This window comes from Chelonoidis abingdonii, chromosome 19 (assembly GCF_003597395.2).
Source record: "Chelonoidis abingdonii isolate Lonesome George chromosome 19, CheloAbing_2.0, whole genome shotgun sequence".
Classification (NCBI taxonomy): Eukaryota; Metazoa; Chordata; order Testudines; family Testudinidae; genus Chelonoidis; species Chelonoidis abingdonii.
The window spans coordinates 38,420,380-38,435,699 of NC_133787.1; the positions used below are offsets into that span (position 1 = coordinate 38,420,380).

Consider the following 15,320-nt stretch of genomic DNA (forward strand, 5'->3'; position numbering starts at 1 on the left):
AACAATTGATCACAGTCTTCCTTAGAACAGCCTGTAATATATCTGAAGTCTCTTTCGAGGGTCCACTCTCAGTCTTCTTTTCTCAAGACTAAACATACCCAGGGTTTTTTAACCTTTCCTTTTCTAAAGCTAAAGTGAGCTATAGAAAATAGGGTTTCCTATTTGCCGGGCTAAAACCTCACTTGATCGAGTGGTTTGATCAGGGCCTGGGAGCCAGAATTCTTGCGTTCTGTTCCCACCTCTGCCACTGACTCACTGTGTGACTTTGAACAAGTAACGGTGCCTTGCCATGCCTCAGTTTCCCATGTGTACAATGAAAGCAATAGTGCTTCCTTACCTCCCACGGCTATTGCGCGGATAAATCTGTGGGAGAGGCACAGACAAGCCTACAGTAGTTCACAGCCCTTAAGGCTTGGATGGTATAACTGAATTCTGAACAACGGCACATAAACAACTGATCTGAGACAAAAATGATGCAGTCTGCAAAGGCAGGACAGATGGAGAACAAACTCTTGGCAAACTCGTCCTTGCAATGTCAGAAAGCAGCACCACCGGTGAGAATTCGGGGCTCCCGCGGCACTGCAGCCCTGGCAGCTTTCTGCTTCTAAAGCAAAATGTTTAGCGAGAGAAAATAAGATTGTCAAAAACTGGAGGGATTTAAGGAGCTTGAAGCTGAACAGTGGGCCAAGTCCAGCCTCCCCATCTGTGGGACCCCACTGGTTTCAGTAAGATTGCACAAGTGTAACAGAGCAGAATTTGGCCGGCGTGGTTTACCTTTGACTCCACAAATGTTCTGGCCTCCTTGAACATTAACTGCTCCTAGTCACTCAGCCGCCCCATTTTTGTGATTGTAACCACAGCTGAAAAGTTAGCCCCAAAGTACCAGCATTGGTTGGAGATTCCATACAGACATAGGCCCAGAACCCATTTACAGCTCTTGCCCATTGATTTAAATGAAATCTGGGCCATAGCACTTACTGCAAAGAGTTGACAATCCAAGTATTAGATGAGGGAGGCTGAAGAGCAAAGGAAGGGGACAGGGAGAGAGGACAAGGGTTATAACAAGATGGGAGGGGTGTCAGCTATTCTTTTGTGTATGGTGGTGCCAGTTAGTTCAGGCATCACCGATTATTTCGCCCTTGCTGTTAAACTCCACTGTCATTGCTGTGGGGGAGGGACACCCTGAAACTCCCTAAACTCCCATTCCAAGGGCACCTGTGGCTTCCTAGCCTAGGCACCCAGCCCACTTTCTCCCATGGCTCAGACTCCTCGGCAGATCAGCCGGGGGCCCCAGGGCCCTCCTCAGGATTCAGGGGGCCTGGGGCAAAGCAACTGGGGGGGGGGGTCCTTCCATAAAAAAATTGCAATGCTATAGAATATTATATTCTTGTGGGGGCCCCTGCGGGTTCCAGGGTAAATTGCCCCACTTGCTCCCCCCGTTTCTCCACCTCTGCCCCCCCGCGCATCCCCTCCGCTCCAGCTCCAGGACTCCGGCTCCGCCTGGCCCCAGAGCCCGCCCACGCCGCCACAGCGCGTCCACCCCATCCGGTGGGCGTGCCCAGCAGGAGGGCGGCGGCCTATGGGCGGCCTCCGTTCCGAGCGGCCGGGGAAAGCCCCGCCCCGCATGGAACGTTCAGCGGGTTTGAGACATTTCAGGTTCCATTGAGAAAAACCCGAGTCGGGCCCTAGTGGCGGCCGGTGGGAGCCCGGGTTCCCCCCCTCCCCGCCAGCGGGACGGTGCCGAGACACAAGCTGGGAGCCCGGGGCCCGTCTCCTCCCTCCCCAGCCCTGGGAGCGCCTGGCGGGCATGAGAGCCGGGTGCCTGCCACCCTCCCGCGTTGCCACCGACCTGCCGCCGTCCGAGCAGCCGGAGGAGGGACCGGGCACGCTGACTGCCGAGCAATGTCCAGGAGGAAACAGAGCAACCCCAGGCAGATCAAACGTGAGTGCCAAACTGCCCGCCCCCGCCGCCCCCGGAGAGGGAGCCTGAGTCCCGGGCCCCCCAGTTTGTGCCCCCTGGGTCGCCCCTTCCCCTCCCGCCCAGCCACCAGCTGTTAGTGACCCTGGGTCGCCTCTGCCCCCAGTCACCAGCTGTCAAAACACCTGGATCCTTCCCAATCCCTTGCGAAGGGAATCCTAGCTGCGAGTCGTCGTTCCCCGCCCCAGCTGCGAGTGCCCCCGGATCTCTCTTCCCACCGCCGGTCTGTTTCCCACCTCCAGCCAGTCCAGACTCTCCTACACGGACCATGCCCCTGATTCACTTCCCTGGGCAAAGGGAGCCTGTCCTCCTCCTGCCCCGTGCAGAGCTGGGGGGGTCTGTGCTTGGGGTCGTTAAACCACGAGATTTCCAAGCCTCTAACAAGCGGAGCGGCGACAGCCCTGACAGTCAGGAGGCGAATTTAGGAGAGGCGGCTCCGGTGGGGCTGCTCGGGTCTAGTCTTTGTCACTTTCCTCCCCTCCCCTCCCCTCCTCTTCTCTCCGGGGCATTTTCGTGCGCTCCTCTGGGCGTCCTGCATTCTCCACATCACCTCTTGCCTCCCACCCGTGGGTGCTGTTGGTGTGGCTGTTTGCACAGGGACCTGTAATCTAATATCCACAGAGGGCAGAGCTGGTGGGTGGGTGGGTGCTTGCTGCTGGCACTGCGTGGTCCAGTTAGGCTGGTCAGGATTTCTGCATATGGTTACAGAAGTTTGTGTCCGGGGTGCCTATTTATATTCTTTCAGTGCCACCCCCCCGCGCACCTTTCTCCTTCCCCTTCCCCTCTCTCTCCTTCCACAGAGATGTTTCAGCCTGATAGAGCCGCTACTGATCGGAGCTGAGATAAAGCTTTAAAATATTCCATTCAGCAGGTCCCATCCTGATAAGATCGCTCTGTCGGGACGGTCTGAAATTGTGATCTTATCTGTGTTTGACTCACATCCATTGCATTAAAAAAGCCTCATCGAAGGGGACTTTTGAAAAATGTGATGCAAAGTATTTGGAGATCTTTAACTGGGATCATCTTATCGCAGATCTGCTCACTGTGCTATGCATATTGCTTTTGAAAAATGCCTTTGCAAACCTTGTGACCAAAACGTGCCCTGGTTATTCCCCCCACCCCTGTCCCTTTTACTGTGGGGAGCCCTTGTCCATCCCACCTCGTTCTGCAACCACAATAAGATTTGGGAGAACTGATAAATGTTCTGAGAAAAGCCCGGTAGAGACTGCCATTGGGTTGCTTTGTATTTCTGGCTCTGTCCAAGTTTCACCTGGCTGATGATGATGCCTCTGGATTATCATTCTTCCCAAGATCCAAACTGATCAACCAAGGAGAATCTGATTTCAGGTCTGGCAAAGATGAAAGAGATTATTGTTGCATATTCTTGGGAAATTCTATAAACTGCTGGAACTCTTCCACTGACAGGTTTAGCAACTTTTTTCTTTTCTCTTGATCTAAACCGGTGATAAGTCATAGATGTTGGGGATAAACTTGGCCATCCTGTGATAATATCGCTTTATCTTTCTCTTGAAATAATTGCAATACTGTGTTGCATCTACCTGTTTGCCTGCCTGAGGTGATTCTGCTGATAAGGCTGAACCAGACCTTTACAGCTCTGGAAGTTAAAAATAGTGACTTTCAACTTCTGTCTGCCTTTTAAAAAAAAAAAAAGTTTCATCCTACTTCTGTTGCTTTTTTTTTTTTTTTTTTTTTCACCTATACAAGCTGAAGGAAGAATTGTAAAGAAAATCCAGGGCGGGGGAGAATTCTTGCGAAATTTTTTTTTTTTTTTTTTTTTTGCAAACATTGCTGGTCAAGAAATATCACCTTCTTGGTGGCATTAATCAAATGGCTGGGCTCCTGTGTAACCATCCCATTTTAATTAGCTGAAGTGACTATAGAAGCTAGTGGCAGCACCTCTGCATTGAACACTCAGCTGCTGAAATAACAATGCTGATCTTTTTCTTGATAAGTATTTCAGTACGTGGGATCCGCACTCGTTTGTGACAGGAAGTGAGTGCCCTTCAGGTCTGCCAAGACTCCACTGAGGAGGGTACATATTAACAGCATGCAAATTCGTCCTCCAGCACAGATCTGTTGCCAGACTTTATTTTAAACTTTCCATCCAGTTTGTCTGCGTGAGTTGTTAGGTCTCGGTGAACCACTGTTGTGCATTTGTTCTCAGCTCCTTTCTTGTCACCTCTGCAAGACGTACTCTGCTTAATAAGGGAGTAAAAGGTGATCTTAAGATGGATTGTGATGTTTGCCAGGATGGGCAGCGTTCTGAATGTATTAGCTGTACTGAAGGCTGCTCTATCTCCTTCCTCTTCTGCTTTCTTCAGAGATATGAAGAAATGATAAAGTGGGAGGCTGATCTCAGGCTGATGGTGATGGCCAAAACTGATTAAAAGCTGAAAGCTTGGAACCCTTCCTGTATGTGTCAACATGAAAACAGTCATTAGAGACATCTAGTGCTGCGAGAGCAGCTTTCTGCTGCCTGTACTGCACTCTCCTGAGGAGGGACAAGTATGCATGAATCAGGGGGCTGGTAACTAGACTCCTATAATGTGCAAACGGGACCCGTTTCCATAAAGTCTATACTTACATCGTCTCAGCTGAAGCATTAAAACCTCCCCCAGATTCTTATCTGCTTATTTTATTTTTCCTCTGTGCTTCTCTGTTCTGCTTTTTTCAGCTTGATGTGAAATGCAGATTGCTCAGAAGGGAGATCTCGGGGAGCGCATGTGATTGCCAAAAGTGATAAGACAAAGATCAGATGCTGGACTGTATTTAACCAACTGTTATGTGTGTGTTTTAATGCTGAATGCTTTTTAATTTAACAAGCTCTTTAAATCCTACAATGCGAACAACCGCATCCTTGGCCTGTCAGTCCGGAGTTGACAGGAAGGGCCAAAACCCTACAGCTTCTTGGCTTGCAGCATAACACTCTGGGAAAAGTGGCTAGTGGCAGGCACCCTGTGAAGCGTTGGTTAGAAATTGCTCTACAAGAGGCATTGGAGAAAGGCGCTAGCGATGTCTGCTTTCATTATTCCCCCTGGTAGTTTTGGCCTGGTTCATGCTTAGATGACATGTGGAGTTAAGGCATTAAAAAAGTTGATTGTAACTAGGAACTGATGCTATTTCAGATAGTTGATGACAATGCCCTGTGCATTATATATTTAATGTTATGGAGAATCCTTCTGCTGAGTGCTGCTTGAGTTGCTAGCCCTCTGTGCCTGTGACTGCTAGATTTTTGGGGTGGGTGGCAACAGATCAGGTAATTAATCTGATTCCATTAGTGATGAAGGCTGTATTTCTCTCCTTCCCTCCCCCGCCATCAGTATTTATCAAAGGCTATGAAAATACAGCAAACTCAGATGCAGCTGCCTGCTCTTTCTTTTCTGTATGTCTTTTGTTCTGCTGTTAGATAGATGTGAATGGCTGATAAGAGGCAGGGAGCTGATCTCAAACCTAGATAGCCTGTTACATTTATTAACTTCAAACATGGGAGTGTGGGCACATATAGAAAATGAGTGAATCTTTTGGCAGCTGCGTGTTCACGTAGTTACAGTTCTGGCTTTTTAGATGAGGGAAACTGATAAACAAGGAGATTGATCTCATGTTGCTGATGTGGCTGTGTGTGTCTTTTTTTTATTATTATAATAATTTTTTTTTACATTAGCTTGAAGTGAAAATTCTCACAGTTGTTGCATGGGCCTGCCTGTTTTTTCCCTTTCTGGTTTGCTCTGGGCTAAGTAGATCTGAATTCCTGATAAGCTCTGGGGCCTGATCTCCATACTGATAGAGATTGCCAAGTGAGATAAGGCCTTCTTATCTCTACCAACCAGACTGGAGCAGGATTCGCTACAATAACAAACGCTGAAAAGAGGAGGCGAAAGGGCTCCAACAATTTGTTCCATTGCAAATATGATTAAGGCTGGTTTTTAATTATCTGATGGTGGGGGAGGCTGGCCTGCATTTACACTTACTTTATGGAGTGCTTGTGTAGGAAAAAAATAAGCTTAATTTAGAAGATTTCTCTTTGGTGTCCTTTTTATCAGTTACAGATGTTACATGAGTTTGAAGAAGGCTGACTTACTTTTTCTTTTTTTGATCGCTATCTCCCAGGCCGCTCCGCTACGTGTAGCAAAAATGTTAAAAGGAAAAAAATCCAGCACAATCATATATTTTTGTGGATATTCTTTAATTGCTAAGAGATGGTGCCAGATAGCAAATGTGTTCTACGTTTAGACTGAGCCTGTTCTGGGCTGAGTGTTTTGTGTGTGTGTTTCATTTGGTTGTCCTAGATAGAATTCGTGAGCCTGATTCTGCAGACCCTCACGCGAGTAAGGACCGATGCAAGTATCTCCACTGACTTCAGCGGGATACAAATAAGAGCCAAACCCAGTGAGTAAAGCTTGAGGAATTGGGCCTCGGACCTAACTCTATTAGTGGGATCTGGTGGGTTTTTTCATTTGATGGGGGAACCTTGGCGTATGGAGAATACGGGTTGCATTACTCATAAGGGTTCCTGTGGCCCCAGATAAGTTACCCTGCTGAAGTGGGTGTGATTACTGGGAGCTAGCAGGAGTGGGCTCTTACACTCAGCCCTGACAGTCGATCTTCACTTGCATGAGGAAAGATTCCTTACAGACTAGTAAGGATTACTCCTGTGAGCGAGGATTTGTAGGACTGGGCCTTCCCCGATAAACACATTCACACGTACGATAGCTAGTTCTGGAAAATGGAAGCGAACTGCTTGTAATGATTATAGTAGCCAGACTGGAGTCTATTTTTAGTTCCACTGCTTTAACCCCGTGGCTTTTGATCCTCCCGCCTGCCTCTCTTACTCTGTCTGTTTGTTTTCTATCTGAGTTAGTGTGTTCAGTTCTTGTGCTTCTCTGATGCTTCTACACTTCTGTGCCATTCTGGTGGCCCCAATTAGCAAGGCATTAGGGGACTAATGCATAGGACACCTGGGTTCTTTCCCCAGCTCTGCCACTGGTTCACTCTGATCTTGGGTAAATTGCTTCTCCTCTGTGCCTCTTTTTTCCCCTTTTCACAAGTGGGGCAAATAAAACCTAATCTCCCTGGAGGCTGTTGTGAGGCTTACTGAATGCTTGCAGAGCATTCTTGGACCCTCTGCTGGATATTATGTAAGTAGTGTTACTTAATTTATCATGTGTAACTGAGCGTAAATGCTAAACGTGACGCAAATGGCCACTGGCGTGAGAACTGTCCTCAGTGAATTCTGTCATTACTGCTGGTAACGGAAGCCCCCCCCCCCCCCCCGCCCCCGTGATCTTATTTTCTTTGTCTCCCCATCAAATAACTCTGGGCCGGGACCTTGGTTGGTGTGAATCGGCATCGCACCACTGAAGTCAGTGAAGCGAAGCTGATCTGTACCAGCTGAGGTATGTGCAGCAGGTGCTACGCCCCTTGTCTTGTGAAACAGCGAGATTCTGCCCTCTCCTGTAACTCCTCTTCTCCCGGGACCTGGGGGCTTTGTTTGTGCCACGTGCTTCATGGCTACCGGGGAAGGTGAATAGGCCATGATGTGATGTGTGACCTGGAACACAGCGAGTTAGAGGCACCATTGCTGACGCAACCCAGGCTCCCTGCTGTTGCCACTAGACTGCCACGCTATGCCTGTAATCCGTGCCTTCCCTTGAGATTGCACCCCTGTCCCCTCCAATCCGTCCAAAATGCAGCCATGAAAACGTTCTCCTAAACCTGTCAGTCCCACAGTCACCGCCGCCCTTTCTCTTGTGGCATCCAATTTCGCTCTTTGCCCTCCCCTTCAGACCCAGCTGAACCCCTCTGTTGCATCGCTCTGAGCTGCTTCTGCTTCGCAGTGATGCCAGCCTCACAGACTGCTCCCACAGGTGGATCTCCGTCTCCTTTCAGGTCGGCCTCGCCCTTCTTGTTTCAATCCCTTTTGTGCCCCTGCGGGAAGTGAGCCAATAGCACGTGGGGAGGGATTTTCCAAAAGTCTCAGGGCTGTCCTCGTTGGGCTCCTAGTGAGGGTAAAGCCCCTGCTGGCTCCAGTGGGAGCAGCACTAGGCGATGCACATGCCTGGAAAATCCCACCCCTGCTAGCTTCTAGTAAAGACAACACACGTGGCAGAACCGCTTTGTCTTGCATATGTCTGAACAGGAAATTCCTTAGCTCCCGTTGCTGTTTCTCCTGCCCACCCTTCATCCCCCCATGCCTGAAACTTGGACTGTTTGTTTACAGAGCAGAGGCTGCCTCTGTAATGTGGCCTGTAGCACCCTCGTGGGCACTTTAAAATTGCCCATCTAATCGCTCTTCCCTCCATGTGCAACTTGGTGTGTCTCAGTGCAGATCATCCCTTCAGCGTCTCCCCCCAGGTCTTGTTGCCTCCTGGGAAGAGGGTGGTAAAAAGAGGTTTTAAAGGCAGGGGTGAAAGTAAGTTAAAGGACTTACCAGTATGCTGGAGTCCTTGGGAGGGGCGGGGCCCTTAAAACAAGATTTAAAGGCCCCGGGCCTGTGGCTGGGAGCCCTAGGGCCTTTAAATCACCCCCGGAGCTACCAGCTGCAGAGGCAGCTGGGAGCCCTGACACTCAGGGGTGATTTAAAGGGCCTGGGGCTCTGGCTACCGCAGTGAAGCCGTGGGCCCTTTAAATCACCACCAGAACCCTACTGCCGCTACCGTAGGGCTCCAGCAGCGAGACTCAGGAGACAATTTAAAGGGACCTGGGCTCCAGCTGCTGCGGGGAGCCCTGGGCCCTTTAAATTGCCAGCCTGGGGAAGCCGGTCGGGTCCGGCACAGTGTACCAGCTCTTGCCGGTAAGACAAGCCAGACCGGACGGAACTGGCTTACTTTCACCTATGTTTAAAGGGGAGGAAGGCCTGGAGCGGATTGCCATGTCCTTGACTACACAACTCGCCTGCTGTTTCTATGGCAGCAAGCCAGTCCCGGTACTGCTGATGGCACCTGTCAGAACCCTGAATGCTACGACCCATCTGCCCCAGAAAAGAATGGTCCTTGTGAAAACCATTGGTGGTTATTTCCTGCCGATGAAACTGTTCCACCTAATGCTTTTCTCACCCTGTCTCCATGCTGTCCCCTCTGTCTGCATCCCCACTGCATCCTAAAGTGCCAAGTACCGTGCATGCTCCTCTCTCAAATCCCCCCTCGTTTCTTCCACAGGCACTTGCCATCCTTGGTAACCTGCTGTTTCCCATTTGTGATATGAAAAGGCATGAGGGAGGGTGGCCTTGTGGTTTAGCTACCAGACGGGGACTTGTGGGGTCTGGATCAAAATTCTCTGTTCTGCCACAGATTCCTTGTGTGATGAGCAAATCTATAGTCTCCTTGCTTATCCCTTCCCCATATATAAAAGCGAGGCACTAATCCAGCCTTAGATTGCAGAGTATCCAGCATCAGGGGGCTTTGATTTCTCTTTGAACCCTCTCGGTGCTGTAAAACAAGCCCACCAATAACAGGGAGCACTCCCCTCCAAGTTTCTTGGAGTGTCTTATGTTCGTCTGCCTCGATTATCAACTCCTTTAGCCAGGCGGTATCTTCCATGTCCGACAGCTCATGTGCCACAGGTCACACTGATCCATCAGAACGTGTCCCCCAGTGTCCTTGCTGGGTTGCTCCACTGCCACGTTTTGTGAATGGATTTTTTTCTAGGACTGTCAAAATTAGTCACGATTAATTGTGCAGTTAAACAATAATAGAACACCATTTATTCAATTATTTTTGGATGTTTTCCACATTTTCAAATATATTTTTCAATTGCAACACAAAATACAAAGTGTACACTGCTTACTTTATTATTTTCGATTACAACTTCTTGCACTGTAAAAATGATAAACAAAAGAAGCAGTATTTTTCAATTCATTTCATACAAGTACTCTAGTGCCATCTCTTTATCATGAAAGTGTGTCTTTCAAATGTAGGTCTAGTGTTACAGAACTGCATTCAAAAATAAAACAATGTAAAACTTGAGCGCCTACAAGTCCACTCAGTCCTACTTCTTGTTCAGCCAATTGCTCAGACAAACAAGTTTGTTTACATTTGCAGGAGATAATGCTGCCCGCTTCTTGTTCACAAGGTCACCTGAAAGTGAGAACAGGCGTTCTCATGGCACTTTTGTTGCTGAGGTCACAAGATATTTACGTGCCAGATGTGCTAAAGATTCATATGGCCCTTCAACCACCATTTCAGAGGACATGTCCATGCTGATGATGGGTTCTGCTCAGTAATGATCCAAAGCAGTGCAAATCGACGCATGTTCATTTTCATCATCAGAGTCAAATGCCACCAGCAGAAGGTTGATTTTCTTTTTTGGTGGTTCAGGGTCTGTAGTTTCTGCATCAGAGTGTTGCTCTTTTAAGACTTCTGAAAGCATGTTCCACACCTTGTCCCTCTCAGATTTTGAAGGCACTTCAGATTCTTAAAACTTGGATCGAGTGCTGTAGCTATTTTTAGAAATCTCACACTGGTACCTTTGCATGTTTGTCAAATCTTCAGCGTAAGTGTTCTTAAAATGAACAATATGGGCTGAGTCATCATCCAAGACTGCTATAACATGAAATATCTGGCAGAATGTGGGTAAAACAGAACAGAAGACATACAATTCTCCCTCAGGCAGTTCAGTCACAAATTTAATTGATGCATTAATTTTTAACGAGCGTCATCAGCATGGAAGCATGTCCTCTGGAATGGTGACCGAAGCGTGAAGGGGCATACGAATGTTTAGCATATCTGGCATGTAAATACCTTGCAGTGCCAGCTACAAAAGTCCCATGCAAATGCCTGTTCTCACCTTCTGGTGACATTGTAAATAAGAAGTGAGCAGCATTATCTCCCATAAACAAACTAGTTTGTCTTAGTGATTGGCTGAACAAGAAGTAGGACTGAGTGGACTTGTGGGCTCAAAAGTTTTGCATGGTTTTGTTTTTGAGTGCAGTTATGTAAGTTACAAATACTCTTGTGCCATCTCCTTTTATGTATATGAAGTGAATTGAAAAATACTGCTTCTTTTGTTTTTCATTTTTACAGTGCAAATATTTGTAATAAAAATAATATGAAGTGAGCAGTGTATACTTTGTATTCTGTTCTAATTGAAATCAATATATTTGAAAATGTAGAAAAAATCCAAAAATATCGAATACATTTCAATTGGTATTCTGTTTAACGGTGCGATTGAAACTGCGATTAATCGTGATTCATTTCTTTGCATTAACCACATGAGTTAACTGCAATTAATCGACAGCCCTAATTTTTCCCTTTGGCACCCGGCACTGCCCCACTTGTGATGCTTAGTACAGCCTGTCCGGGACATCTGTTTGAAGACGAAATATTCTCCTCTGCTTGAACAAATTAATAAAATTGGCAACTGCTTAGTTCTTCCTAAGAAGCCACTAGAGTAACTCAGGAGTATTGCAGACCAGCTGTTGGACTCTCCTCCTGTCTTAACATCACAGTTATCAGTAATGTGCCTCTATTATGCCCACCCGGTGTTTACTTAGCTACACTGAAAGTGGAGGAAACTGACTGCAATTGGGCATAACCCATTTCTTCACACAGGGTTTTGGCTGTGCGGTGCCGGTGGCGGAACCTGTCTTATGGAATGCCAAAGCACGTGTCCTTTTTTGGTTGTGTGGCAGGAGCTCTGCAGGGATGATGCCGGAGAGGTGGTATGTCATATCATTTGGCAAGTTAGAGCAGCGGATCTGGCTTTGGGCGGCTCCCAGGGCCCATGGGGAGGACACGCTCACATTGATTTTTTTTGTCTGATGTCCAATCTGTCCTGATGATCACCAGAGGGATTGTCAGACTATATGTTAGTTCCGCCCTATTTCACTGTGCAGCCTTCCACTTCCAGGGCTTGAGGAAGGAGGCCTCTCGTATTTTCTCACTTGCCCCCATATCGTTCACGTCCCATAAAGAATTTCTCACTCACTTGTCTTGCATCTAAAGCAGGGGGCCTAGTGGTGCGACAGTGATAGCCGCTTGCTGGGAGACAGAGAGCTGCTATGGACTTGCATCTACAAACACGCCCAGTGGTGCTTTCCCTCTGAACCAAATGCCCACAGTCATAATAGGTGCTTGTCATTGTTTCTCCCTTGAGAGATCAAGAGAAATCCCTTGTCACTGAGCTCATCAGCCATTGGCAAGGAGCAATAGTCAGCTTGCGCTCTGGGTTGTTAGAACCCTTTAGCTGTGGCAGGTTGCCCTCTGGATGAACTGGAGGGCCACTGCGGGCCAAAATTCAAGGTTCTGTTACCCCAGATCCAAAGCCCGTTGGCATTGCTGGACGAGGCCTTGGTTTCTCTCACCTACGCAAGTTGCCAGCTGATCAGCCAGGAGGTGGAAAAAAGTGATATTTCCACCCAGGACGTTGCAGTTCTGATTATGCAGAAATAGGGTGACCAGATGTCCCGATTTTATTGGGACCGTCCCATTATTTGAGGCTTTTTCTTATATAGGCACCGATTACCCCCCAACGCCCTGTCCCGATGTTTCACATTTACCATCTGGTCACCCTATGCAGAGAAGGTAATTTGATGATACAGGCTATCCCTGCTCTCTGCAGAGAGGGCATGAATGGATTAATTCTCCTAACACCCATGTGAGGTCAGGAATTATAATTCCCATTTTGCACATAGGGACTTGAAACAGAGAGAGGGAGTGACTTGCCCCATTCCATGAAGGCAGTTACTGACGGAGCTGGGAACAGACCAGAGCTCCCCAGCGTGATGCCTGAGCACACAGAACCTAGGCTCGACAAAATCTAAGCACTAAAATAAGCGAGAGACAAGGGAAATCTGATCCAATTCAGACTGCCTCCGCACAGGTGGCAGACTGCCTCTGATTCACAGAGCCCCAGCAACTTGTGTATGTGATTCCTGATTGCAAACAAGAGCTCCATTTAATCACAACTTTGTTTTCTGATTAAAATGAACCTTCTGCAGTGGGAGGGGCTTGCAGATAGTTCGAAGGATAAAACTTCCCAAACCTCAAAAATGGGACTAAATTGGCTAACAAACCAGAAAGGAAAAAGAGCAGCCCGATTCTTCCTATGTGTTGAATGAGGCACTGTTGGGTCAAATTTGTCTTAAAATGTAGGTGTTTTTTTTAAGCTACAAAGTGAAATATAAAGATTATCCGTCTGTTGAAAATTTAGGCCCCTTTATGGCATCACAAATTGGGTACAACAGGTGACTTGTTGCTTCTGAAAGTCTTGGCCTTTGGGAAGCTTTGTTTAAAGGTTTTCTGCCATGTATGACAGCCAAATATTACAGCCTTGGGGCTAGTGCTTCAGACTTTGAAACTGAAGTTGACTAGAAACTGACTAGTCTGTCTGAATTGTCTCTGAGGCGAGAACGAAAAAGGAGGCAAACAGTATAGATAGTGAAGAATAGCAATTTAATGGAGAAACAACATTAGTAGGGAAACTTTGTGGGTTTTCTTCACGGACTTGATTTAAAACCAAATCAAACTTTAAAAAAAAACAACTCTGTAAAATGTGTTGGGGTTCCTGGAGCTGTTTTCCCAGGGCTTTCCTCTGTGTTGAGGTGTTTTAGTTAACCAGGCTGCGTAGGAGACCTTGACTCCAGAACCAGTGTTGCCAACTCTCATGATGATTGGTCTGTCATCTTGAAGCCCCAGCTCCTGGAATCCTGTGATCATAGAAGCCTTGTAGCTTTCACTTAAAAGTTTCTTGCCCTTATGGTGGTGGAGGTAAGCTTGAAAGTGTGCCCTGGATGTTACCTGAAGACTCCAAAACCCAAAGGCAATTTAAAAAGACACCCACGTTTATCACCTATGTTAAAAACAAATTTACGTGACTCATGATTTTTGAACTCTGGAGACTGACAAGACAGACCTCCTGATTTATATTTCTCTTGAGTTCAAGTGTTTCCGTGGTAATGAAGTTCCGCCTTTGGCTCACTGCAGCAGTAAAGACTCCTTGTTGTTCCTGTAGCAACATGTTTTTTTGGAAGGGATGAAATGCTGAAAGGAATGTAACTGTTGACCTTGGGCTGGAATAGGGTTAAGGAGTGTATATGTGAGTCACTTCAGATAACAGCCTTCACTGCTTTTTTTCCTCCAAAATAATTCGTTATCTCCTCGCTCTCCCATCAGCATATTTCCGTGACATCTCCCATTCAACAGTGTAGAAAGGAAATGTGTTTCTCTAATTTGTTAATCTGATACATCATTTTTTTAATCTTGCATGGCCAGCCCATCGATTTATTTTTTTTTCATTAAAAAGAAACAAGACCCCCTCTTCGCCCTCTCCCCCAAAGTGAGAATTGCTTTGAGTTATGAATCAAAAGTGCTGTAACAAACTGGCTAATGCATACGTGTAGCACTGCTCATGACTGGCTGGAATGAGAGTTGGGTCATAGATCCTGTACTGCGAATAGAGATTTTCCTTCACCGCATGTGGCAGGGGAATGTGCTATTGGAGCAAGAAATGCAGAGATCTGTCCCCACAGCGGTGATGGTGTTGAGGGTAGCAATAGGCATCAAGATTTATTTTATTCATTTATTATAACCATGGATTTGCTGAGACTGCAAGTTGCGGGGAACTTGGCTATAGAGAAACTCTGTCAGCAGGTGGTTTCCTGGATCATCTTGATGCCTTATGGCAGGTATGCTGCCATGGCAGTAGCGACTCCTGTGTGCTGGGAGTGGAATAAGAGGGCTCCCCAATATCTAAAACCTAATATCCTAGCTACTCTGGCTTCCAGCCCCATGAAAAGTGACCTAAATGTGATCTGATCTGTGCAGCTCAAAAGTAGGCAGGTGCGTAGGACAATGGAGAGGGAAGACTTTGGCTGTAGTCGGTTATTGCCCTTCTCAGAGAGATCAGTTGCAGAGGTGTGTGTGTGTGTGAGAGAGAGAGAGTACCAGCGCACTGTGGAAGCTGCAAAGTATGCTGGGATGTGGCACTTCCTAAATTGTAGCTCCAGGGTCTTTCCCTTGGGCTCACGTTCTCTCTGCAGACACAGCCCTGCATTTTGTTTGCAGACCGTCCTCCTGTTGAGCGGAGCAAGAGAGCCGCCTCTCTGGGATGCGGCACCGGGTTCTCCATGCATGTCTGTCTTTCTCCTGCGGACATGCTGCTGGTGCTGCGGCATGCAACTCGGCGTGCTGAAGGGTGTGGCCTGTGCCATGGTAAGCTCGAAAGCTGAAGCTGGTGGCAGATGCGCTTCCTACAGCCCAGTTCTGCTCTCAGGCGGAAAAACCCCATCGTTTCCTTATGGTGCGAGGCCCTTAGCTCTGCTGTTGGCTGTGGTAGCATTGAGCTCAGCACCTCGCTGCAGGAAGCCCTTAACCAGCAGTAGAAAGGA

General features: G+C 47.5%; 1 protein-coding gene across 5 annotated transcripts in view; it reads left to right on the forward strand.

Annotated features, from left to right (window-relative positions):
• The first annotated feature begins 1,635 nt into the window (after positions 1-1,635).
• The window catches only part of ZFPM1 (zinc finger protein, FOG family member 1), a 132,728-nt gene continuing 119,043 nt past the window's right edge, over positions 1,636-15,320 (forward strand). Inside the window, exons 1-2 of one of the 5 annotated variants that reach the window (XM_075073879.1) lie at positions 1,870-1,942; positions 4,321-4,504. Coding sequence is in view for 4 of the 5 variants with exons in the window: in XM_032764264.2 (XP_032620155.1) it covers positions 1,808-1,942 (135 nt within the window). In the remaining variant the exon portion in view is untranslated. Of the gene's footprint in view, positions 1,943-4,320; positions 4,505-15,320 lie in introns of all 5 variants that reach the window. The other 4 variants (XM_032764262.2, XM_032764264.2, XM_075073881.1 and 1 more) reach the window with 4 other exon arrangements.